We start from the raw sequence: 25,407 nt of genomic DNA, 5'->3' as shown, positions 1-25,407 counted from the left end.
AACAAATTATTTGCGAACCAATCTATATTAAAAAAGAAAAGCATCGTAAGTGGTTTAAACCAAACATTGATATACAATTCGAAGAAATATCAATAATTGTTATTATTTTGGTATATCCTCCAAAACAAAGTGAGTAGTTTTGAATTTACAATTTCCGTTTAACTGTTATGATGTGAGCCGAAAGCGGAGAGCACGTGTTAGTATCTATCGCGCGACTGCTTGGTGTGTTTGGCTTATGGTCAATCACTCATCTAATCCTGACAAAAACTACGCCAGCTGAAAAAATGGTAGACGCGGCTCAAGGTGAGTGTCCTAACTGATGCATATACCGTTCTTAACGAATCTGGACAATATCTTGCCGACGAAGTGCGTACAAGGTATAAATCTCGACGACGGATTTTGTTCTCGGTTTGGCGATAGGGCTACGATATTTGCCGGCTTTACAACGACAAAAATTTGCTACCTGGCGTTTGTTGCTAGTGCTGTGTTATTGCATAATAGTGGGTCGTGTCATGCAGATTGTATGCATGTGGACTGATCCAAAGGAAGCATAATTTAGCACACGGTTAAACAACACAGGTCGTAGTTGAATCTCAAAGTATCACATATTGTTTATAGTCAACACACGTGGTATGTTGGTTGCATGCGTCAGTGCTGAAAAGGCGCCACCATTGGGCGACGCGTTGCAAACTCGAGGTTAATTGAAACTTGTCTTTTCAGTCATTTTGAAAATATAAGCAGAACGAGAATTTAGTTCCACTGTCTAATATATTCAGTTATATGTCTTATTTAAAAAATGAGAATTCAAACGCATGTTGTAATATGTTGGATAAGAATTTTTAGCTTGCTGAACTATTTCAGCGTGTTTTGATAACTATAACTAGTTAAGTATTTGACTCCGTTTTGATAAGACTCTGCAATAAATTAGGAGTAGTACATGAAAAATCGAACATTCTGCTAGTCTCCGCATGTTAATATGTTTGCAAAAGTTCACATTAGAAATTTTTATAATTTCAATTTAGTACATCACGAATAAAGTGCGTAAATTATAAGAACATTGACAAAAATATAATAAGGGTACAACATTATCAAATAAAAGTAAAAAAATAAATAAAGTTTTAGTAAATTGTGCTTTGTGTAGAAAAATGCTCAAATGGAATATTAGGTTGACACTCCAGTGCAAGATTTTTCGAATACCACTAACGAAATTACTTTATTTTAAGTTAATTGTTAATCTTAAGTGTAAACTCCTTTCTTTTTAACTGTAAAAAATATTATTTTTACTGATGGTCTGAATTAAAAAGATAAACAATCAATGCAGTGTCTTTTTTGTATCAATTGGAGATAATACTAGATTTGTTTATATTACTAAGTGTTAATGCTTACGCTGCCTTACTTTATTGCGTATCTGGTCCTTGCTGGCAGTTTCAGGAGACTATATACCTTTTTTATACTTTTTTTTTATTATTCTACATTCATTATAGAATGAAAATGTCGACACCTGTCGATGTTTCTCGACTTTCTTACATATTACCGAAATCTGATTCTTGTTGTTTCTATGTACACTTTCTATTACACACAGTGCTCGGGTCTTCGAAGAAACACAAAAAAGACAAAAAAAAATCAGCCAAGAGCGTAGGTGAGGCTCAAGTGTCAGGCGATTTTCGTATTGAACCGTCATCTGGTGCACCTACTCTAGATACATCGGAATGGCCTCTTCTTTTGAAGAACTTTGACAAACTTGTCGTCCGTACAAACCATTACACCCCTGTGCCCCAAGGCTCATCGCCTCTAAAGCGTCCCCTCAAGGAGTATTTGAAGTCTGGTTACATCAATCTTGATAAACCATCAAATCCTTCTAGTCACGAGGTCGTGTCTTGGATTAAGCGTATCCTAAAAGTCGAGAAGACAGGTCATTCTGGCACACTTGACCCGAAGACGTCAGGCTGTCTTGTCGTATGTATCGATAGAGCCACAAGGCTCGTCAAAAGTCAGCAGGGTGCCGGAAAAGAGTATGTTGGCGTCTTCCAACTGCACGAGCCACCAGAAAGCGTTGCAAAGGTAACTACACACTAAATAGCACTTATAGTGTGTTTGCTGAACGAATTCCAATGTTGATCGTTCTTTACAAACACTAAGCAAGACGCTATTTCTCTGGGCAGTCCCTCACTTATGAGGATGTTACATTAATATATGAAATGCGTTTTGTTTCGCTCCAAACATGGGCAATTCAAATATGATCATCAGAAGCTTCATTGTAACAACTCAAAACCAACTGATAGAGCGTACCACTGCGGATTTTTTGTCCTATTAACAAACCCAAATTGAGCTAATGTGATATTATAGCGGACGTTGTGACATGGCACATTTTATATCAATATTGTTTGGAAAATTTATTATTGAACAATTTTATTGCAGGTGTACCAAGTTGTCGAAAAGCTGCAAGGAGCTTTGTTCCAACGTCCACCTCTGATTGCCGCCGTCAAGCGTCAGCTTCGGGTGCGCACAATTTACCAACAAAAATTAGTAGAATATGATGAGGAAAAGCGTTCGGGTATTTTATGGATGTCGTGCGAAGCTGGCACGTACGTGCGTACATCGTGCGTTCATATTGGCCTTCTCTGTGGGACGGGCGGTATCATGACCGAGCTACGACGCGTCCGTTCCGGCACGAATCGAGAACGTGACACGATGGTGACAATGCATGACATCAAAGATGCAATGTATGTATATGAAAACAACAGGGACGAGAGTTATCTGCGTCGGGTTGTTCGTCCCTTAGAGGGCTTGCTTACCGATAAGAAGAGGATCGTGATGAAGGATTCGTCGGTAAACGCCATCTGCTACGGTGCGAAAATCATGTTGCCTGGGGTGTTGCGCTACGATGAGGGCATCGAACTTAACGAGGAGGTCGTTGTCATGACTACCAAGGGCGAAGCAATTTGCTTAGCTATTGCTCAAATGACCTCCTCCACAATTTCGTCAGTTGACCACGGCTGTGTAGCTAAAATCAAGCGTGTCGTTATGGAGCGTGACACCTATCCCCGGTCATGGGGTCTTGGAAAGACGGCGTTGGCTAAGAAGAAGCTTATTGAGGAGGGTAAACTCGACAAATACGGACGCCCTAATGAGAAAACGCCAGCTAGCTATGTAGAGGGCGCTGCTATGGAAGTAGAAAAACCTAAGACTGCTAAGAAAACTACTGTAAAGGCCGAGTGCTCCGATGATTCTGACGAGCCGGAGAAACCTGCGAAAAAGGTTAAGAAGCCAGCTAAAAAGGAGAGTAGCTCTGAGGATAGCTCCGACTCTGATGCGGCTGCCAAACCGCCAACTAAGAAGCCCAAGGTACCCGTTAAAAAGGAAGATTCTGATGACGAGAGCTCCGATGAAGAAGTCTCTGCACCTCCCGCAAAAGCAAAAGCACCACCTGTCAAAGCGAGGAAGCCTACAGAGGCGGAAAGCAGTTCAGATGACTCCTCGGATGATGATTAGACCTTAAGCAATAGCAAACAAACACCTGTAACATTGCAAAGCATTGTTGTGGATTACATGCATATGCAGAAACAACCAGACAGTAGTTATGGTGAAAGAACGAACGACAAACGGAGAAAAAGGTGCGAGCAAGCGAGAACGAATGAGGCGAGAAATTGATGATTATTCAAACGGGAGCAAACCGGTATTATGGGACAAAACCCTTGCCTTGGCGACAGAGTTAAACAGCTACATGCACGTAGCTGTAATTGAATCGGTCTAATTTAGTTTGGGCAAGACGTGTTCCGTAAGGTTGTGCTGCACAAATCATATGAAATGATAGACGGGTCTGAGAGAGGAGGTCTTAAATACGATGTTGATTTACTTACGGTTACCCTTATTATTACTGTAGTCAACATATAATAATAGTTTATTATGATAAGTATCCTATTGTACAATAAGGACATCATACACTAAGGAAGCTGCGGTTAAGCTAATAAAAAATAACGTTCGATTTAAACTAAAGAAACATTCACTATTACACAATAACAAATATAAATAAAGCACTGAAAACCGACGCGATCGCTATGTTGGTTTGTATCACTTTTTTTAGCCTTTATTTCGATACTGCTCTTGTTGCCGCTAGATATGATAGTGGTTGGTGGTCTTTTCTCAACTTACATTATTATTGTTATTATATCAATAGTAATAATAATAATTAATATCCTTGTACCATCACCTATGTATTAGCATTTTCAGTCACGCATGTTTGCTCCCTTTTATTACATCCTTATTTAAATATGATAATAGTGTTTCCACGTTTAATTTTATCTACTGCATCAGCTTTCAGCTGTTCGCTATTAATGGGAGAGAGGCTACCCGATCGAGCATCTTCAGCTCTGTGGTTGTTTATTATCTTCAATGCAACAACGCGTTCAGAGTCGGTATCACTGTTAATATCACTCTTAGACGTAATAATAGTATTAACAGTTTGCGTACATATGATAACTCTTTTCACTTTTTTGTGTATGAATAATGGCAAAAATAATTATCGTAGATAAAGTTTTCCATTAAATATCACTGAAATAATAAAAAAATGTTGACAGGAATGACTCACTCAAGCTTCACTTGCGCTTGTATCATATGATTATCATCATCATTATATTATTATTACCGGTCATCACGATTCGTCATAATAGTTAGAACCTTAAATAGCAGAGGAGGGTTTCGCGAGTTCTTATGAGAAGCAGGAAGGAGGTTTCGTTTAAGGGTGGGCCCTCGTTTTTCTTTTGACCTTGTTTTTTGGCCATCATATGTTTGCTTGGCTGCTATCTTATAGTTCACATTATTATAATGCCTATGTCTATCAATGTGTGTGTGTATTTTATAAAGGTTAGTTAAATGATAGTAGGGAACGTTCTCATGTCAGGGTCGCGTGTGAAGGTTTATAGTAGATTAGACAGGCAAAGGTCCCAACTAACTAATAAAAGACTGACCGTTCGTTACGTTGTGCGGACGTCATTCTAACAAACTGGTGGTTAATTTATATCAGTATAATTAGGACTTCTTTGCGGTGTTAATTTTGTTGTTGATATATTATTGGTTATCGTTATGTAATTTATATATTATTATTATGGTTGTTATTATCGTTCGTATATAGCTTCTTTGTTCTAGGTTTTGATGTGGAATTGTTTTCCCCTGGAAGCTTTTCGGGCCGTGCCTTTTTCGCTCGTAATTGTCACGTTCGATATTCTGCCTCGTGTGCAGTTATGTAGCGGTGGCGGCAGTGATTCAATTTCGTACTCTTTCTTAATATGCAGTCTCGTTTTGTTAATTGCTTTTGCTGCTTGTTCTGTTTGTTATTTATATATAATATCGTAATAGTATCGTAATACGGTATGTCTGAACAGTAACGCAATTATAACACTAATAGTATAGCATTAGATATTTAACTCAGTTTTTCTACTTCTGTCTTATTTTTCTAGTTGTCTCCTCTTGTTTTCTAGTTTATTTGCTTATTATCGTCATCACTAAGGCATTATCTAACGACGCGTATTAGCTACACATGTTTTATCAATTCATAATAATTATCCTTATTACTACTAGCTTCTCCAACAATTGGCTCACGTTAACTAGCCATTACTTTTTTATGTGTTGCTTCTGCATTGGGGCTTACATTATACGGGACAGATTCGATAGATCGTTATGTCTCTTCTGTAATCTGTTAATATTATCATCGATGTACAGGTCTACCTAAACCACAAGTGCATTCAGTTGCAGTAGTTCCGTTCGGGTAGTCAAGAAGGCGTTCCTAGGCAGACGAATATGTTATTCTGGTGAAAAGGACTTTATAAATTGGGTATCTTCAGTATCCTAGTGTCATCTACGAGATCTTAGCTCTGTCTTCATCTTATTGCTGCTTGACTGTGGCGCTTCGAGCATCCCGAGTTCACGCGTGGCGACAGCATAGGCCGCCTATGGACACATACACGGCTTGCTGCTTTTAACGTTACGTAAGAGACACCTCGACCCATCTAGCCACCTACCACGACGCAACTCGATAAAGACTTGTTCAGTATTTTACGGCAGAACTTCAATAACTTGCGTAGGTCATACATTAACCAGACCTGAGATTTTTACTGTAGATGTTTCTTATCGGTTATTTTCCTTAGTTTGCTACCCATTCTTCCTGAATGTTCGAAGATAGTCTTTTTTAGCGTGTCGATTTCTCCTCATATAACTACGAGCTCTGGCTACGAGCGTGACTAATGAGTTTGTTCAAACGTACAGACCGGCCAGGAGGCATGGTTCTCACTTTAACTAAGCGAAGTCCACCAGGAAGTGGCATGATGCTAACTTGCCTTATATTCGAAAGTTAGACACGCAAGGTATTTTATTCAATTAAATGAATTCGTTTCCGTCTCCTTTAATGCCCACAAGTACAAATATGTTGAAGCAATCGGAAAAGATATTTAGTAAGTAACATCGCTCACCCTAGTGTTTAGAAAGGAACATCATTTGTAATGTCTTAGTCAATCGTTTGTTCGGAGATTCACCAGAAGCACTGACTTGAAACGGTTATCTAATTCAATGGGCTGCCCCTATTAACATCAATGGTTTTGTAGAGAGGCATTGCGTTTACCTTACTTAACATCGTATGCATGGATTACGGCATCTAGATACTGATCGGCGTTTACTAGGCTCGAAGGGTGATCACTGTCATTCAGCCAATATCCGTCATGATATCAGTGGGTGGTACATACATTTCAGATATCTGTGTGCATAGCGCCGAAATCCGAAACATGCATCATGCTGCCACCTTAAAAGTGCGGCTCTAGGGCGTCAACAATAAGTTGGGCGACTCCATCCCTACTGGCTCGGACAGTTAACCGATACATCCCAGCGTTGCGATTTGGCTCCAGCCTTAGCAGAAGGCCAACCTGCAAAAGTGGATCGTCATAAAATGCAAAGGGCATAATGATGCGTTTATTTCGCTTTTGTCCTATTGAACTAGATGATAATGATAATGATGTTATTTGTGTAGTGAACTTTGTAATTGTTATACGAACTTAACATAAAGCAACCAATGTTATATTATGTATCAGACGAAATTAATTATATCTTATCGAATACTTGGTTTCTAGTTGCTGAATTAATTTTTCGAAATAGCACAGCACTAATCATAGAGCATGCGACTGGCTTGTTCGATCAAGACAAACCTGTCCTTGTTTGGTGTGGAGAATCCCTGCTCCGACTAGATTATCGGCATTTGGATCGACCTACAAACAAGCCACATTGTAAGAATCGTAAATTTATTTTTAGTTTTGGGATATTAAAAGCTTATCAAAGGCAACAGATGTTAGCCGATTATTAAAAAAAAAATTACCCAGAACTTCACAGTTCTTCAAAAAGTACTTTCTTCAGGACATAAACCTTTCGAATGATATATTACCTATTTTTTTTTTAAATTAAAGCTAGCCTCGATATTCTTAAAAAGCTCCTACCCCTTGTAGGACACCAAAGCCGAAACCGGATAACTTAAGGCTCTCGTCCGTCTGTGGTCCGTTTGCACGAAAGATTCGTTGCTCTTCTTGAGAGGGATTCGTCAGGTTTTTCCAGCGTATAAAGAAAGCTTCCGCGTTCATTATTGTTCCTGCAGAAGATACATATTACGTTTTCCTCAATACAACGTTTCATTTTGACGATGTACTCTTGATAGACGTTTAATTTATGCCTATTTCTGATCCCTAGCTTTCTTCGTTAAACGGCGTTATCTCGCAGTAAATTTACTTCTTTGCGACAGTAGTGATGTCCTTTGTAAAATGCATACAGTTTGGAGGCTAAGCTAATTGTTGTATGTCCCGCATATTTGATGTAATGCCTGATCTAAGTTAGCAGCTCCAGATACGGAAACCTGGGCCTGGAATTTCGTTAGGAAATCCCTATTATAATCCAGTATATGGTATATTGATGATGATTAATTGAATGAAACGATTTTCGTTCATTGCGCGTTCCTGATATATAGACTTCGACAGCGGTGATGGATGCATGAACGCACAAAAATACTGGCACACACAGGGTTTTCACATAAGTTAAATGTTCAAGGAGCTTGTGTAAGTGGAAGACTCATTAGGCGAATACTTTGAAGCTTTTAAGAGGCCTACTTATTATGTTTACTCAACTTGGGCAGTGATCGACTAAAACAAAATATTAAACGCACAGACATATTTGGCAATTGAACCGGCCTGAGCGTCGGGACAACTATAGGCTTGGTGTCTCAAAAGTAGCTCTTTATATTATTTAGTACTAGTAGTTATCACCTTAAGCTTCTCTAATTATCATAAGTTTATTTGATAGAGCCAAAACTCGTTTCCGTCTGCTCGAATAATAATCTCTGTTTTTGTTTGAATAGCGGTATTGTATGATCAAATACTTGGCCAGTGAAACAAGTTTTTATATAATTTGAATATGCCACACGTTGACTAGGCGACCCATATTAATTTGAGAAAGCTATGAGGGCTAGCCCCGATAACATGGCTACCCTCCATATCCTAGAATTTGAAATAACTGAAAGCTTTCTATTAATGGGCCGTTACATAATTGTACCTTCGAGGAACTTGTGCAAGAACACCGGCAGTTGTACCATGAATTTTTGCGGTACGCCACAATATGTGAATGTGATGTTCAACTGTGGTTTATCCACTTGGAATCCTGTCGCTTCGACGTTGATGGTTTGTTCAACCTGAGCTTCTGCCTCCACCGTCTGGTCGACTTCTGATGCCATCGCTGTTAGACCTATTTTTTCATCATAAAAAGCGTTCAAATAATTATACGACTTCGCAAGGAACGTTCCAATTGAACAGAGTATAACACAATTCATTGCTGCTGGCTACCAATAAACGAAATGACTGGTACGCCCACAAAGAAAGAAACCGTAAGGGCTACATACAAACGACAAACAAGAAGGTAAGACATCTTCTTTATGTTAGAGTATCCGTCTAAATCATGACAGACATCACATAATAACAGATGAACTCATTAAAACACCGTAACCATAGACAGCACATTACCGTTAAGGCTATTCGACGCAAGAGCAGCGACAAAACCATTTAATCGTACTGGGCTCTTATTCCCGTAGAAGACGCTGAGTCGTCCCAAGCTTTGTCGAAACTCGGCCTAGTATAAATATTACATCAATATTTGAGAATGTATGTGTGTGACATGCATCATAGGGGGCTTGAAGTTTATTTATAGAAGAGCTGATTGTAGACTATTTTAATACCGTTAATTGAACGAACATCGTAGAAGTGCTCTCGAGAAACTAACCTTAACCCCAATTTGAAGGATGTCATTTTCAAATACGACACCCTGGTTTTTGAGTGCGAGTTTAGCAAGGCCCTCTTCGTTCGTTGTACCCAGTGATACTGGAGGAGTCGTACGGTGGTCTTCAGCTGAAATAGCATAATATATTATAAGTACAAAAAATAAACAAGCGAATTTACTTACGTGTATGTTATACACGTTCAATTCCTGCACTATCAAGTGTTAAGTTCATTAGGTTTGTTAATTTAACTAATCATTTTATCATTCTACAAATTGGGCTCAGCTTATAGGCGTCGACCTCATGCAAGAGACGTTAAAGTAATATACAAAAAATGCCTATTTGGTTAGAAATAGCTTTATGTAATTACCCTGTAGATGTAATAATATTTGGAACAGTTATGTAAACAGACCTTCTGCAGCTACAGGTCGAGCATTAACAGGCGTCACTTCATCCCCGAGTCCAAGCAAGTCCGCCATTACAGCGGCGCTCCCGTTGTCCGTTGGAGGCGGGGCAGCTGGCAGTATATCCTTTAAAAGTATTATTATTATTGCATAGTTAATATTTCTATTGTTTCTTGTAAAGCTGAACTTTTGCCCCTTGTAACAAGATCTTTTCTAGTGTCATTATGCAATTCACTGCCTTTTCAGTAATAACTATTAACACGAAGTTAATAAACACAATATTTTGGTATGTAAGTTTTAGGTACCTGTGCTGCCCGAATATTTTCTTTAGCGGATGCCTGGACACCTTCAGTCATGTTGGGTCGTTTTCTTTTTAAAATTGCCAAAATCGAGCTTTCACGCTCAGCAAACGGAGGCATCTCTTCGAGAACAGTCGCCAGGACATCCTGTGATGCCACCTATAATTCAATTCATTAAGATTAAGTTGCATAAACTTTAACGAATTTTGTGATCTAGGACCTAATTCAATAATCAATCTGACAGACAAGCACCACATAGTTTGTCGAGCCTAGTTAGATGTTTATACTGATTAACGAATGTATTTTTGCAAACGAATGTATTTTGAATCTTAACTTTTCAGAAAAACGCGAGTGATTGTATAAAATAACAAATAAGCAAGCCATGTTTATTTAGATTCTTTAATGATGGGGTTGATGAATGGGTTACCCCAGTACAAGGCCATGAAATTGCTTCCTCACACCTGGCTCAATGCGAGGTACTCAACAGCTCTCTGTTGCAGTTCGTTATCAGCGCACCGCACATTGGAATCTTGTCCTAAAACGGCCTGAACCTCGTGTTTGATTTCTGGGAAAAGGTTGATGAATTTCACATACGTCGTAAGAAGCAGACACCGTGTAGGCAGTGAGCATAGATGGTATTTGGAGTGCAGAAGGCGGAATTGCACCTAAATGGGTAACAGTCCCTTGGTCAATAAGTGTGCTTAAATTCAAGCCGTTACTCCTGTTAGTGTCAGACTCACAAGTTAAAAGAGAAAAATAAGCGGGTAATCGTTTATGGGATATGAATACAAGAATATTTCTTCTATATTGTATAAAGTGTACACTCTTTTCGCCGGAGTTAAATTAACGATATTCGACTTTTTCAGCTAGCAATTTAGCCAATCAATCCGTTGCGTCCATTATCGATACGGATACAACATGAACCGTGAAACTGTTCTGAAGTGTATTAATTAAATCGGTTAAAAGCGAAAAAGAAACGTGTTTACTTAGTAAGCGCGCAGTGTACGCAACAGTTAATCACAGAAGTGATGCAACTAATAAAAGAAGTATTCATTGACTTTAATTATTCACTACAGATGTCCTCAATAACCAACGAAAATTCACTTTGGTCACATAGAGGTTGACACTAATTAATTCCCGTTGATAATATCCTCACGGAAAAGTATGGCTGCATGATACCAGTTTTGTCGCCCTACAGTGATTTCAAATAAAGTAGGCAGGCGCTGACGAAACCAACCATAGGTCCCGAGCGAGAATCGCCTGCAATTAGATTTCCGAATTCTCCAAGGATATAGCCTGCCACCTTGACCATGTTCTCGTGACAGGCAGGCGCCTGTAGTGCCTCAAAGACCGTTTTTGCTGAATAGCCCTGAACGTCATCTCTGTTGATTACTATTTGGACGACACGATACCAAACTTCCTCGCTGCAAACGTTTATCATAACAAAATGTAGTTAATATATGAAACACCACAGGCTATCAACTGTTAACATAAATAAATACTGCTTCTCATATATGTAATGACTGAACTATTATATATTAAAACTAGAATAAATAATGTTATAACAAGTTAATGTTGTAATATACTATTAACGGACGCTTGATGCTTTGAGGTTTGGTAATTGATTTGATTTCGGCGAGTACGTGTAACAAAATCATTCTCACCTGACATAATCGCCGGCAATACGAATTAGGTTTAGGATGACATCGACATACCATGAATAGTCTGATGCATATTTTTCTGCCAAAATCGCAACCTGTAATAACAACATCCAGGTCAAAATAAGCGAGTCCGACCAACAAGGGTGGTCTATAAATCTCTACATACCTGATGCTAATTACCCCTATAAATGCAGAAAGTATATTTTCCTTAAAACGAACCTTAAGAACCATTTCCTCACGGATGGCGTAGTCAGCGCTCTCAAGGTAGGCGAGCATCTCGCTGACGATATCCTCGGCGTTTCCGCGGTCGCACATTGCGTACAGCAGGTCTACGGCCCTCTGACGCACCGAAATATCGCGCTCGCTCTTCAGAGCTGCCACTACCGTTTCCTGGTGCCGCTTGACGGCCTCGTGAGAGAATTCCGACGTCGCCAAAAGACATAGTGACTCTAATGCCAAATAGCGGAGATTCGTCTCACGATGCTGCAGGAAGGTGCCTAACTGATTGCAGGCCCTTACCTAACAGAATAAAAAAACCACGGGGTGTAACTGTAAAAAGCCTCATTTGGTACTTCAGGCATCATACTGGCATAACACAGTGCAACCATAATCGGTTTTCAGAATAGATATAAAACCGCCATAATGATCTACTCACCAGGAGGGAGGGTTCAACAGCTGCTCCCAGCCGATCCATGTGAATAATTAGTGAAATGGCCTCAAAGAGTACAGCATTCTTTGCATTGGAGTGTTGAACTTTCTTTGACTTTGGCGGTTCTTGCGCACGGTTCAGGAGAGAATCCAGGCATTCGTTTAAACGTCCCTTCACTATTCGAAGCAATTCAAATTAAAAGAAGTTATGGTGTCGTAGTTGTTGTCATTACTATTAATATTATTGTTATTGTCAGACCAATCTTGTAAAAAAAATCGCTAATTGACCAATGTTACAGGTTTACGAGGTATATAACCTCATTAGATTACGACAAGATCTGTATATACAACAAACTTAATTAACAAAATTAACTAACAAATTAATCAGAAATTTGTGCAAATTGCTAAGCTTAATTCATGTATGAGTTAGTCTCATGAAGATCGACTAAGTTCTGTTGTCACTGGTTTTCAACAGCAATACTTAGCTTTAATTAAGTTTAATTAAATTAACTGTTTTATGCAACGTACCCCCGGGATCTTCTGGAGGTGGGTAATTTTGTAGAAGTCGAAGCAATTTGATCGAAAGCCACGGCGCCGGCACGAAGTAATACGTGTAGTCCTGCAGATCCGTATACGATGCTGTGACAATGCGACTTAGCCTCGAAACTGTCAGACTGACGCAGGCCTTGTATTCTTCAGGGGAACGTTTTGCTAGCGCATCGATCAAACTAAATATCGACAAAATGCAAATGTTTCTGAAAATTTCAGTATCTTATAATTAATCCTCACTGCTCCTAGTTGCAAGCTGCGGTGACACCATGCCGACAAATTAACTACGAACTTAAGCAGTTTTAATTGGCGAAGCTAGAAGTTCCATTGAATTCAGATTATGTACATGTCATATCTTGTGGTATTTGTAGGTCTGTTCGTCTATCTGCACGTCGACTTCGGAACAAAGGTGTTGTTAAGATAAGTCGGCCTGGCCCATTCAAATCACTGCCCGAAGCCTGGCCTGGATCTTAAAAAAGGGACCAATATAGTTTCTGATAATTACAGCCAGTAGTTTTTAGCGTTTGGCTGTAAAAATAATGGTGTAATAATAATAGAATAGTACTGTCGGACTAGCTATGCCTGATCGGATAACCACATTGCTTTGCTTAGTTAGAGAAATTTGAAGCATGATTTACGTAGGTAAGGGAATCCGTAAAGTATTTGCGCTGCTTTGTGTTTACCTGACAGCAGCAGTGACAACGCCAAGGTGAGGATCATTGAGCAGATGTATAATTCGAGTCGTCCACTCCCCCGATGGTGCGACATCTGCATTCGCGCGAAGGAGCCGCAATAAACATAGAGCTGCACTCTGCTTAACGACGTCTAGGGTGTCCCCGTTGACTAGAAGCTTAGGTATCTCGTTAGCGAACGTTTCCGCCATCTCACGGGAACCAATATTTGCGATACACTGAATTCATACATTTGCATGCATGCATACAGTTAGTTTAAATGCATGTACTAGGCAGATATCGAATACAAACGATCTGTCTCAGTCACTACTGTAACCCATGGGTCCGCCTAGTCCCATACTAAAGTTAAGCAGCGAACACACGTGATCTGGCCATAAGAACAAAAAACTTGAGATATATATGTATGAGTATGGAACATATTTGTTATTAACAGTTACTAACCTGTAACGCGAGATTAACATGAATGGGGTTTCTGGCACAAAGGTCATTCTTGACACTCTGCACAATCAGACGCATCAGGTCATTGCCTTCATCCAGTAGTACCGAAATGAAGAGGTACCCAATTTGCTTTTCGGAGTATTTATTCGACGACAGAAGGTTTACTGCTTCCATATGTCCGAAATCGATGTCATGTCCAAGTAAGAAGATAAACAGTAGCTGAAATTACAATAGTATCAATACGAACATTTTTGTAACATATATGCTTATCGTAGTATATTAACCTTTATAGTGGTTGCAACTGAACGCTTAAGCCTTATTAGACATAAAAGGCAAGGAACATATGAGCGAAATATATAAAACAATGTTTAGTGGCTAATTGCGTCAAATGAAGATTCTGCACCTGATGTGAGCCACCAAAAGTATGGACTCTACTCTACTGGTTTGATTCAGCTCCTCAGTTAAATTTCATTACAACTATTGGGAGAAGTTTTATCACTCGACTATCAAGGCTAACCGGTCAGGTGCCTCTAGGAGGGGTGTTGATTCGATTCTACGATAACAAGGATAGGAATCATCGAATGTAGATGCACATCCCGTTTGCACTCATCATCATTCACGTTAATGCTGACTGAGCCAATTTACATTAAAACATCATATGTAGAGCAATAAAGTCATAAATATTCACATGCGCTCCATATAGTGCCGTCTGAATTAATTGAACATTTCAAATTGCCATCTTCGGCAGTAAAAATCTGTCACAGAACGTTTCTTTCTGTCATTTTACGAAACTATGCTGAGTGTTGTATTCTACACGTTTGTGTGTACGATAAATATTTTTAAAGTAATTACCTCATAGATATTGACTTCACACCTTTGAGTCAGATACGTTACTAAGGTTTTTTTTTTTCTCTAGGACACAATTAATAACCCTGGGCGAAGATGAAGAAATTTTCCTTAATCTAGTGGTTTTTGCTAAAAATAGATTCAAGTAGATTTGAACAGATGATTTATTATTTACGTATCTAGATTTGTCTCCGGTAGTCCCAAGGGTTTTTTTCCATTGTTCAAATCACGTATCTCCAAATAGAGCATTTTGTTTCATCTGCCTTATTGCAAAATAGCGTTCAAATTTCTGTAACGGTATAGTGCTAATGGCTTGCCATGATTCTGGTGCGGATTTGCCGTATAGACGATATATCCCCCAAACACAACATAAAGTTAAAAACGGGACTGGCCTAAGCCGCGTATTTGCTATGTCTAATATTGTCATTTTGAATTGTAATTTTGAAGTGATTATGAAATATTGAAGAAAGTGAGCTCCGCCATACAACCTCGTCCTTCCGCGCCGATATTTCATTGACAACGTCAAACGAAGCACTATGCTTGTATATTATCTTTTACTCCACTAACAAAGCGCTTCTTCGAACACACAATCTAAGCAGACGTGCCCGTACGATTGGATTGGAGTACACGTCTGAAAAGTTCAAAACCGCTTTGCTCATGCAATACGGCGCCACGGCAATCTCAGACGGCACGCCCTAGAATTGGATAGTCGCGACGCGCTTCATTTCTGCATTTGCAGTAAAATAAGCAGATTTACTATGGTTAATTTATACAATTCTAGTAGAAAAAATTACGTCGAATGAATCAGTAGCTCGTGAATTGAGTTTTCTCTGGTTGTATATGCTGATTGTGACTCGCTGTAGTCAGAATATCAGTCATGTGTATAGGTCTACATTTTTCGATCATCAAAACTAGTCGGCTTGTGATTTTTAGAACACCGAAGAGTAGTCGAACTGGTGCTAATAGTCGCTTGCCATGTACACTGCAATTGCTATATTAGACTAGTGTTCAGCAGGTTCATACACATCGAAGTTCGCCTCTTTCATCTGCAAAAGTCATTGCATATTAGATGGGCTGGCAGATTAAATTATAGAAGAAAATTAACAGACTCGGCATCAAACATTATTCACCTTGATTCAAACCAAGAAATATCTCACGATCATTGCAATAATAAAGGTCCATATACCCAATGATGTAACCCAAGATACCGTCTATTGGCTATATTGCTGCAAGCTGGCCATATTGCGTTTCAAACGAATAGAATAAACGAACTACAGGATCGAATCGGGCAAACCAGAAGAGACTGCTGAATGTTTATGATATGCCTGCGCAGTTTCTTTGGTAAGTAATCTCTACAGCTGCATGTTTTGTCTCTTTGTAGTTATTTGAATAATTCCTTAAAAAATTTTATCTACTAACTTCAGTTCGACGAAGTGATGGGTATTTAAACAAGTAGCAGACAAATTAACTCGAGTGAACGCGGCCCACATATATATATATATATATATATATATATATATATATATATATATGTATATATATGATGCAGTAAAATACATAAAGCGAGATAAAAAAACATGTTTTTACTGTTTATGAAGCTGCCTTAACCTTAACGTAGTTGGATTCTATATGATAACTAACAATACGCCAAACAAGACAATGATCTTATGAACACTTATTAACTGAGCAGAGCGACAGCTAATAGACGGTGCCGGCTGGCTATATAAATTTATGTTATGCATAGAAACGATCATAGTTTAATTTTGGTACATGGCAGACGTACATCATACCTTGCAAACATATTTCTTCTTTTGATACCCGTCAAGGGTTTTGTCTCCTTTAAACTTAGAACGAATATTCGCTAATTCTTTATTGATGCGCTTAATTTCTGCTTCCTTGCTTTTACAGTTACGGATGTCCGAAATGAACACCGCAAGACCTCGAATCCCATCCCCCCTGACCGCTGGCATTTTGAGAGCAATTTTGGCGGCCGATTGGGCCCCAATAGGGCCTTTACACTACGCAGATCAACACGAAGGCATCCAAATCCTTTAACTTTTTGACGATGATTGCACCTGGCTAGCGAAACCGTCCAGTCCTCTAACGTGCATGTTTTTTCACGCACTCCTATCAACGAAGGTCGAACACCGTCAACGTATCGAGAGAAGAATAGAAGCACCTTGTTTGTAGATAATCTTTCAATATATTCCCTTTCTGCATTCGGTATTTGTTACTCCTGCTGTCAAAAGAAAGCACCTTCACTTTGTTGCGGTCTTTAAGGTCTTCTTGACGGATGCAGTCACTTGCCACCGCGCACAGGATACGCACACTGATTTACTGTGTCGCAGAGGTACTAGACAGGTCAGGACTGGCCGCGGAAGAAGACTGCAGTAGGATACAGCAAGTCGAAAAGAGAAGGCACAATGTCCTTAGGTTAATTGAGTTGTCCTCGTCGATGTCGAACGTGCACCACAGACCAGCATACTAAACACATAGACAGTTTTTGAGAAAGGATCATACGGCTATGATGATGATAAGGATAAAAGAAGTGTACGTGCGTGTGTGTGGATGGCAAGCTCTGGTGCTGAGGGTGGCAGGCCGTCATGGGCTTAGGAGGAGACGGTCTACCGGCAGTGGCGACAATAGTGGTGCTAGCAATTGTAGTCCGTGGAGGTTCAACGCGCCCAGGAGCGGTCGCAACCAGGAACGATTGCGCTCTCAGGTCCTCCGTACATGCGTATTTGCACACGGAGGAGGTGTACAGACCTACACCCGGAGCCAATGTCTGCGAGTGTCCGAACACAGAGTCTACTCAAGCCTCCAGAGTCGGCTCCAGCGATTGGTTGGACCCAGTCACTACCACTGCGATCGCTGCTGCTGCCGTCGCTTTCAACCTCGGAGAACTATTGCGTACTGTACACCACCAGCAAACCTCACTCTCTCGTTCTTTGTCGAGGAGCCTTTTCGTAGACTCACTATGTCGGAGAGTCGCTCGCTGACTGGCTAGAAAGAAAGGGCGGCTTCGCAGAGCGCGTCAACGCAGAACAGCGGACACAGTGATGAAGAGGACCAAACCGATCGAAAGAGAGCTCTGAGAGGACACAGGTAGTCGGGAAGGCCGTCGCTCAGTCGCTCTCTCGCTATTCAGATCGGGTGGTAAGAGTAGGAAAGACTCTGCCCACTACTAGTGCTGCTGTATGTACTATTGACCATTGCCCGAAGACCATGCGTCATATAGCAGAGTGCCACGGTTGGCACTGCCGGCAAAAAGAGAACGAATTAACTAACCACCCCGCTCTCAAACAGTTTCTGCCAAACGGAGCTCGAATTCCCTAATCCACCGTAGATGGCGCCAGCGTCTAAGGGCCGTGAGAGGACTAGGAAGAGCGGATTTAAAAGTATTATTATATCTCGTGTTGGTACACTACGGAATGAAGACAAAATACCGTCAGTTATAGTTAACTTCGTAGATAACCTGTCTTGATAGGTTATATAAAATGAACTTTACAGCCAATCCGCACTTCATAAGCTGTTTCAAAATTTGCTATGTGCATACGCTTGTATTCTGTGGTTGAGCTATATGTGATAAATAGGAATTCATTGTGTATTCAAATATATCTACCAATTCCAATTTATTCCTGACATTTTCTTCGTATTTGATGCTTTAGTAGATGACACCTTCGGCGAAATAATTTGTATTCATTATTCGCGCACAATACTTTATGTTAAAAACTACAACTTGCTATTGGCAGAGTTGGGGGATATAAAGATGAAACTTTTTGTAACCTAATTCGAGACTATACAGAATTTATCGAAGAAGAAAGATACTTGGTTTCGTCAATCGTTAAGCCAGATTCAGTTAATTTCTAAAGGTAACTATAGTGACATACAGTCAGCTGGAGAAGCAAGTTCGGAAGTTAACCAGAGCTTTGTAAAAATTTGGAACTTGTTCAGGTGCCAAAGTGCAATTATATGCGGACAGGTCGTTGAATTCATTCATCGGACAATAAGCAGTCCGGTTTTACAATGTTGATATACTTGCATTTAAGCTGTACAAAACTATAAACAAGATATATTGAGTATAAGTTCCAGAAGGAGGAGGCTAAAGTTTACGTCGAAATCAAAGATGTCGCCAACTTCGATAAGGCAGCTCATTTTTTTCTTGGTGATCCAGGTGTCATGTATAAAAGGTGATCATTATCTTAGGTACACCGAAGACACCCGTTCCAGAAGACGAAATGACTTACCATCATAAGTTACTTGAGGCAGAGTTCGTCAAATTAAATGACGTACGCATTGGGAAATATGTTTCTATTACGTCGTATGCCTCTAGTTCCACAGACATACCTCAAGGCGTTATGTAGAACCATTTTAATTCCTTCGCTGGTTTAGCATTACGTCCTCATCGTATCTTGTCATTTGTGGACAAGAGTACCATTTTCTACTACTCAGTATATTAAGCCACATTTCCGGGATAGTAGGTTCTGAATAAATGCTTGCAAACGGACCCCCTTCAAAGCTAGTTCGGCATGAAGTTGATGCAGGGCTTCTAATCCGCATTGAAAAGTGTCAGGCTACTATTTTTGAAATTTTCTTATGAGAACGCTGATGCTTAACGTTCACCAATATCCAAACAGCAAAAAGATTTTGTCTGGCCGTCGGCTGATTCTAGTCAGCGGCACAACATTTCCTGGGTTTCTACGTAAGTCAAAACGTTTTTTGGTAAAAAGGACGTTTATAAGTAGATACGGAATGACCAAAGTATTTGGAGTCGTTGCTACTTCTGGGTCCATTCCCGACTTTTTATGACTTGGTTAGTGTAGATGCCGGTAGAACCATGACTGCAATAGGTCGTTAGAGTTATTTAATTATTCGCTTAGATGAGCGAATTGCACCGGGCGAAATCGAGGATAAGATATTATGTTATCTAAATGTAGCGGAAGCTTAGTAGCTGCGAAACCCGACTCAGAAGCTCGAACGGCCCCTAAGTCTGGCTATCAAGACACTGAAATGCACAATAAGCTAAAACAGGACTATCAATTATGTGTCCTTACGTTATCACAATAAGCACCTTTGCGAAGGACAATCTCGCGAAAAGTCTTAAATTAAAAATACAGAGTGGCAAATATGTTCATGCCGTAATCACCAGACGAGCACTGCGCTTCTCTGGGCTTGAGAAATGAATTTGGTTATATAAGGGACAGCTAGAATAGAATAGTCTCGCCATTGCTTTAAATTGTATAAAAACATTTGCTGTTGGGCACACAACCGCGAAAAAGCATTTTTTGTAATCACTTGACCGCTTTGTATTTTAGTCGTCTAAGAGGATACGATGAGAGGAACTATGATATAATGCTAGTTAAATATGGACTCATGCTCTCACGGTGAACGTTGACATGTTTCGCATGCTACATTATCTATTACTGGTGCTTATAATGAAGGATACTTTATATCAAAACGGAGGCAGATTTATAAATATGTATGTTGACGTTGCAAATCATGGCAGTTTGTGGCTAGTGATTCAGTTTACAAAAATAGGGGTAACTCCAACCTTTTATGCTTTTATCAAGAAAGCGGATTAATCTCTCATTGAAATAATCCTGACTTTGTAATATGGGAAGGCTTTGAATATTTTTAAAAGTTATATGTATATCTAATCTTAAAATTGAGATATGTGGTTGGATAAATAAATATCCTATCTCACGCGATTCAACCAGTTTTTTTATTTGTTGTTCAGTGATAGTAAAATATTATGTGCAGTAGTAGCCAAAAAGCAGTCGTCAATGTAGGTCAAGTTAAAGGCAAAATTTCCATATTCTTGCTATATGTTATGAACACCTTTTTAATTAAAAAGTTTACTATTTTTATTGGTGCAGCCTTTAAAAGAAGACAGACGTGGCGACGTTTGCCCAACATCCAGTTTGTTCATAGTTACAATTACGAGAAGAGTAAATCATCAAGGCAAATAGGTTTATGCCATGCTATTCGTCGTTATTCAACAAAAGCCGTTCTTATTTTATTTATAAGCTATTTATAAAGGTTTACAAAGATCGGTTTCGCTAAGCACTTGACCGCTCAGATGACTAAAACTACTCCATGAAAAAGAGAAGAAACATGAGAGAAAAAAAATCAAATCCTCGTGTCGTAAACGCGTACTAGAATCTTTACTAATGTCAGTGAATTATTTAATCAATCATGTTTTGTTAATCTTAAGTCAAGGTGACTACTATGTATGCAAATTTTTGTAACAAATAAAACAATTGTCTAGCGTAGCCTCATGTCCACACACCCATGGTTACACTGCAAAGAATTAATATTACTACCAAACACCCAATTGTTGACTCAAAGCTTTTAATTAGCTCTCAAATTTAATCATACTATGAGAAACGATACATGTTTTCTGAATGCCCATACACTTGTCGCATTTCAAATCGACCCGCTTTCCCGTAATGGTGCTGTAATAACGAATTTGTCTACTTAATTCCGAAACATGTAAAGGTCTAAGTTCAAAACACAATCACCTTGTCTCGAGCTGGGAGCCAGCAGTTTGAAGTAAGATTTAATATTAGTATTGGACTTTGAACATAAACTTTTAAATTTGATATATCTCGTCCTGTTGGTGACCAATATGGTGACAATGCCGGTATAGAAAGCGGCGAGTTGAGGTCCGGAGATCTGCATAATATGTCTTTATATAGATTTCTCTCATAAAAGACTACCTGCACGTTAACGAGAGAACCAAACGCAGCTGACGGAAGTCGTCTGGCTATGAGGCCGATTACGCCCACTAAACCGCTTCTATTATAGTGTGGAGTGAGTCCAAACCTAAAAGTTGTGAGGAACTACAAGCCGAGTGATATTATTTTACATTTTCACTTTATCTCAAACAGAACATCAGCTGCGTGCAAAATTTTGATCAAATATCTCTGCTTTCTCTGTGCTTTACACATTATCTGCGTAAACATACTTATTCTTGCGATTTTTAGTCCTTCCAGCCGATATTATACTAGGTCTTCTTTTGGGAGCAACGATTGTTTAATAAACAAGCATATCTGGACTATTACAGAAGCTAGGTTTAAGGCATATGAATTCTTGGCTTATATTGCATTTTCGTACTACGAGCTGATTAAATTGGAATTGATATTTCTCAAGCTTTTTGATATGTTTAAAGGAAGCCGCCGAAATTCAAAGCAGTTTTTCTCGATAAAACTGGACTTTTAAAAAAACTGCTATAAAATCTAGAATATTTAATAGTTAGACAATGGGAGAAGTGATTACTTTAGTGTAACGATCCTTTATATTGTTCATATAATTTGTATACTGAAGCCCGAAATTGATGTTATAGTAAAACCCAGGTATTGCGTTGGTTGGACCATGTGAATAACGTTTTGATATCGCGATGCCTAAACTGTGGGCACAAGAAAATTTTCCAAATATATTTGGAAACAGAATTAATTACATCGTTTTGCCATCGAAGCACATTACCTACGGTCCCGACGGTCCTCATGCGTATTAGAAGGCCCGCCTAAGATAAGATTGTCTGCGTATAGTTAGCGCTTTATAAAGGTGAAAATAATGTCACTTAAGTCTAAAATAAAAATACAAAGAATAATTGATTAGAAACAAGACTTTTCGTTAAAAAATATTCACGAGAGATATAATAAATAAGTTCTTTCTTCGACACTATACAAATAATTAACGACAGCCTAGCTGGTCGATACTCCATACATGTCTATAGTTCCATATATTTTTTAAATTTCCGGCAATTTAGTAATTATTATTATTACTTCTGGGTTTCCCTCTCTGTGTTTTCCGGTATCGTGCTAAACGGAATTCGATATAACATGCTTCAACATGACCGTGGCTAATGTGTCGTACTACATAACACGCAACTCATAGTACCCCTTTCTCAAAATATTTCATTGCTGTTTTTTAGCATAATTTCAAAACAACTGTTAGTGATTATCGATTCCACAGCACATCAAATACACAATTTCGGCATTTTGTTTTTTTAGAAAAAACATTTTTAGAAAAAAAAAAAACAATATTTGCAAATAGGATAAGCTAGAAGCCATGTATACTCATGAAGGCGCTGATGGACGCTTGTGTTCGTGAATTATAACCATCTCGTGTACTGGAATTGCAAATAAATAGGAAAGGACACACTACCCTCATTTATGTAATTTCGGCTTCATGTATTTAGGTATGAAGTGTCTAGTAAATTCCGTACATCCAATTCCTTATATGTATAGCGTACTCCTAACATATATATACAAAGGCTAAAATGATACCCATTGGAATAACACCAAAGATCCTTTATTACCTATACACAAATCTATATACATATTCGGTATACGCTTGCCAGTGCTGGCACCGTTTGCTCACCCCTTAAATGGCTTCTATCTGTTTTTACATTATGTATGGTGACTAGCAGGAGAGTGCGGTGCAATTAAGTATTACGTCTATACGGAAAAAAAGGGTTACACATAGCCGATCCGCTTATGATAGTTGACACGGCTCATTCCTTTATAGCATAAGAGATATCAGTCATTCTGCAGAGACACCTTAGCGGAAAGGATATGTTTGGGAACAAGTAAGCTCATAGTAAGACATCATCCAGTTGTGAAGGCCACTAGGCACAAAAATATATGTATTCTTTGTGCCTAGTGGTCAAATACTAGAGGTGTTTTATTTCAACCCACTATGTAACATCTTTCAAACGTTTATTTGTCTGGCCTCGTCACAGAAATGGGCGCTATAGGAACATGAGAAATTGGAGGATGATAGAGGCAATAAAATGCCAGAGGGGTCTTGAGTTGAATTTTAAAAAATAACGTTACTTACTTTAAATAATGGGATAGAGCGCACGAAGCTTGGAGCCTATAGTGTGATGCTTGTCGCGATAAAGTACTAAATCGCCCAGTAAAAAATGATTATAAGAAACTAGATGTCGAATGCCTCCTATAATGAGGTGAAAAAAGGAGACTTATCTTTGAAGACATCCATTGAAATTCTTATTATTTATATCAATGCAATCCCGTAATAATTCTCTTTAAGATGGAGCCGGTTCATTAATCAGGCCATCATGTGGGTAAATCTATCGCATCAGGGCAGATAAAATTAGAGTTTGCAGCGGCTGTATTCTTTGTTCCAGAAAAGGCTAACCAATTACCCTATTGGTCAAGTGAGATCGTTGTGCCCTGGCACTTACGTCGAGTGATCACATTCTAGTGATTTGAACGCATGAAACCTGTTTGCAATTGCAGTGACCATGAATTCAAGTCGTCACTCATAAATACGTAAGCAGTGAAAGCAAACGAATATAAAATAATTGTAAAAAACACGGCATTACTATGGCGACAACCGAAAATCGCCACTGCAAACGTTCAGTATCGATGAAGTGCGGTACTCCTATCAACGACTTGCGATATCGCTTACAATATGCGTGTGTAACCATTGAACGCCTACTATTGTCAACAGGCGATTCCAGTCCAGCTACTACTCTATACTCTAACTTACTAAACTTTTAAATAAAGTGGGTCATTATATATTATGGAACCGCTGTCAACTTATCCTTTGCAGGATAGGTACCAAATTAACGCAGCAACGCAGCAATGATCGTCTGAAAACCACGTGTTATCCACATCGTTTAACCTCACTAACACGTTCAATATGATTCAAAGAAAATACACATTACAGGATTGGCGGAGCGTCTTCACTCGCCTCAGCGGAAAGAATCACTGACAATAAGAGATTAAAGCACAGAACGGTAAAACGGCGATAACAATCTGGACTCAGACACATTCGAATCTGTTGTAGACGTTGCTACATATGCTTTTGAGCGCATTATCTCGCTGTTGATGCTGCCGAGGTAGATGGCGCTACTAATGCTGCAACTTCAGCCGTCGCCTTCTGCTTTTTCCCTTTTTTGCCAGTGAGATTTCCTTTCCAGCCGATTCGACACTGGATGGTTGGGTCGTTAATAGGCACTGATAGACTATTGTTCACTTTCGAACTTGTGCTATAATCAACCCTTGATACTCGAACAATCCCACATCGTAATCCGGATACTACAAGGTGATCGCTCGTCGGATAATTGGGATTGAAGGCGACAGAAAGCACGGAGTTTAAGGGGTACTCCAGACGAGCTGGAGGTGACACTTCGACGGAGTTTGGCGGAACTGGAAATTTCCATGATGGCGAGAAGTCGCGAAACTCTACTGTCCCCACACCGTGGGCCACCTGTTCAAGCAGATATCAGTGTCAGAAGTAAGTATATAATCGTTTCTTATTCTGAGCTCAGTTCTTAATTAAACTTCCCGTACAGACCAATGTGAACTAGCTATGTATCAATCAATTAAAATCGAGCATAGTTGTCAGTTAGAATAAATCAACAGTAAAGTTTATTAAATAAATTGAATAGGTTTAAAAAACAAAGGCATAATGTTACACTGAACTTAAATGATAAACTTCCGTTTCACTTGTAAAGTACCATGCACAAGCCTCGTGATTAATTATATATATATGCAGTTGTTATTATTATATTATTACGCAGCATATTTAATGGAAAACTCTTAT

The 25,407-nt window shown here is 39.2% G+C and overlaps 3 protein-coding genes across 5 annotated transcripts in view; 1 reads left to right on the top strand and 2 right to left on the bottom strand.

Moving 5' to 3' along the window:
* The first annotated feature begins 32 nt into the window (after positions 1 to 32).
* Positions 33 to 4,074, top strand: Nop60B (dyskerin pseudouridine synthase 1 Nop60B). Its single transcript, XM_022833371.2, has 3 exons — positions 33 to 303; positions 1,583 to 2,061; positions 2,419 to 4,074. Exons 1-3 carry the CDS (start codon positions 285 to 287, stop codon positions 3,490 to 3,492), a joined length of 1,572 nt encoding a protein of 523 aa, XP_022689106.1. The 5' UTR covers positions 33 to 284; the 3' UTR covers positions 3,493 to 4,074.
* On the bottom strand, positions 4,058 to 18,582 carry LOC111260532 (AP-2 complex subunit alpha). The gene is made up of 17 exons (XM_022833369.2): positions 16,620 to 18,582; positions 13,987 to 14,202; positions 13,537 to 13,763; positions 12,833 to 13,032; positions 12,312 to 12,481; positions 11,876 to 12,175; positions 11,660 to 11,751; positions 11,233 to 11,419; positions 10,457 to 10,660; positions 10,002 to 10,154; positions 9,705 to 9,822; positions 9,298 to 9,422; positions 9,042 to 9,147; positions 8,578 to 8,766; positions 7,476 to 7,624; positions 7,191 to 7,250; positions 4,058 to 6,911 (listed from the first exon to the last, which is right to left on the bottom strand). Exons 1-17 carry the CDS (start codon positions 16,797 to 16,799, stop codon positions 6,792 to 6,794), a joined length of 2,796 nt encoding a protein of 931 aa, XP_022689104.1. The 5' UTR covers positions 16,800 to 18,582; the 3' UTR covers positions 4,058 to 6,791.
* Positions 18,583 to 23,129: 4,547 nt separating this feature from the next.
* LOC111260531 (uncharacterized) overlaps positions 23,130 to 25,407 on the bottom strand; it is a 13,975-nt gene continuing 11,697 nt past the window's right edge. For all 3 annotated transcript variants that reach the window (XM_022833366.2, XM_022833368.2, XM_086968381.1), the window contains exon 16: positions 23,130 to 25,071. In XM_022833366.2, the coding sequence (XP_022689101.1) occupies positions 24,676 to 25,071 (396 nt within the window). In that variant the 3' untranslated portion in view covers positions 23,130 to 24,675. The remainder of the gene's footprint in view (positions 25,072 to 25,407) is intronic.

The sequence above is a fragment of the Varroa jacobsoni genome, unplaced genomic scaffold (genome assembly GCF_002532875.2).
Source record: "Varroa jacobsoni isolate VJ856 unplaced genomic scaffold, vjacob_1.0 scaffold_450, whole genome shotgun sequence".
In the NCBI taxonomy this organism is placed as follows: Eukaryota; Metazoa; Arthropoda; class Arachnida; order Mesostigmata; family Varroidae; genus Varroa; species Varroa jacobsoni.
The sequence above is the reverse complement of the archived record's forward strand: the minus strand, read 5'-3'. Positions and strand labels throughout refer to the sequence as shown.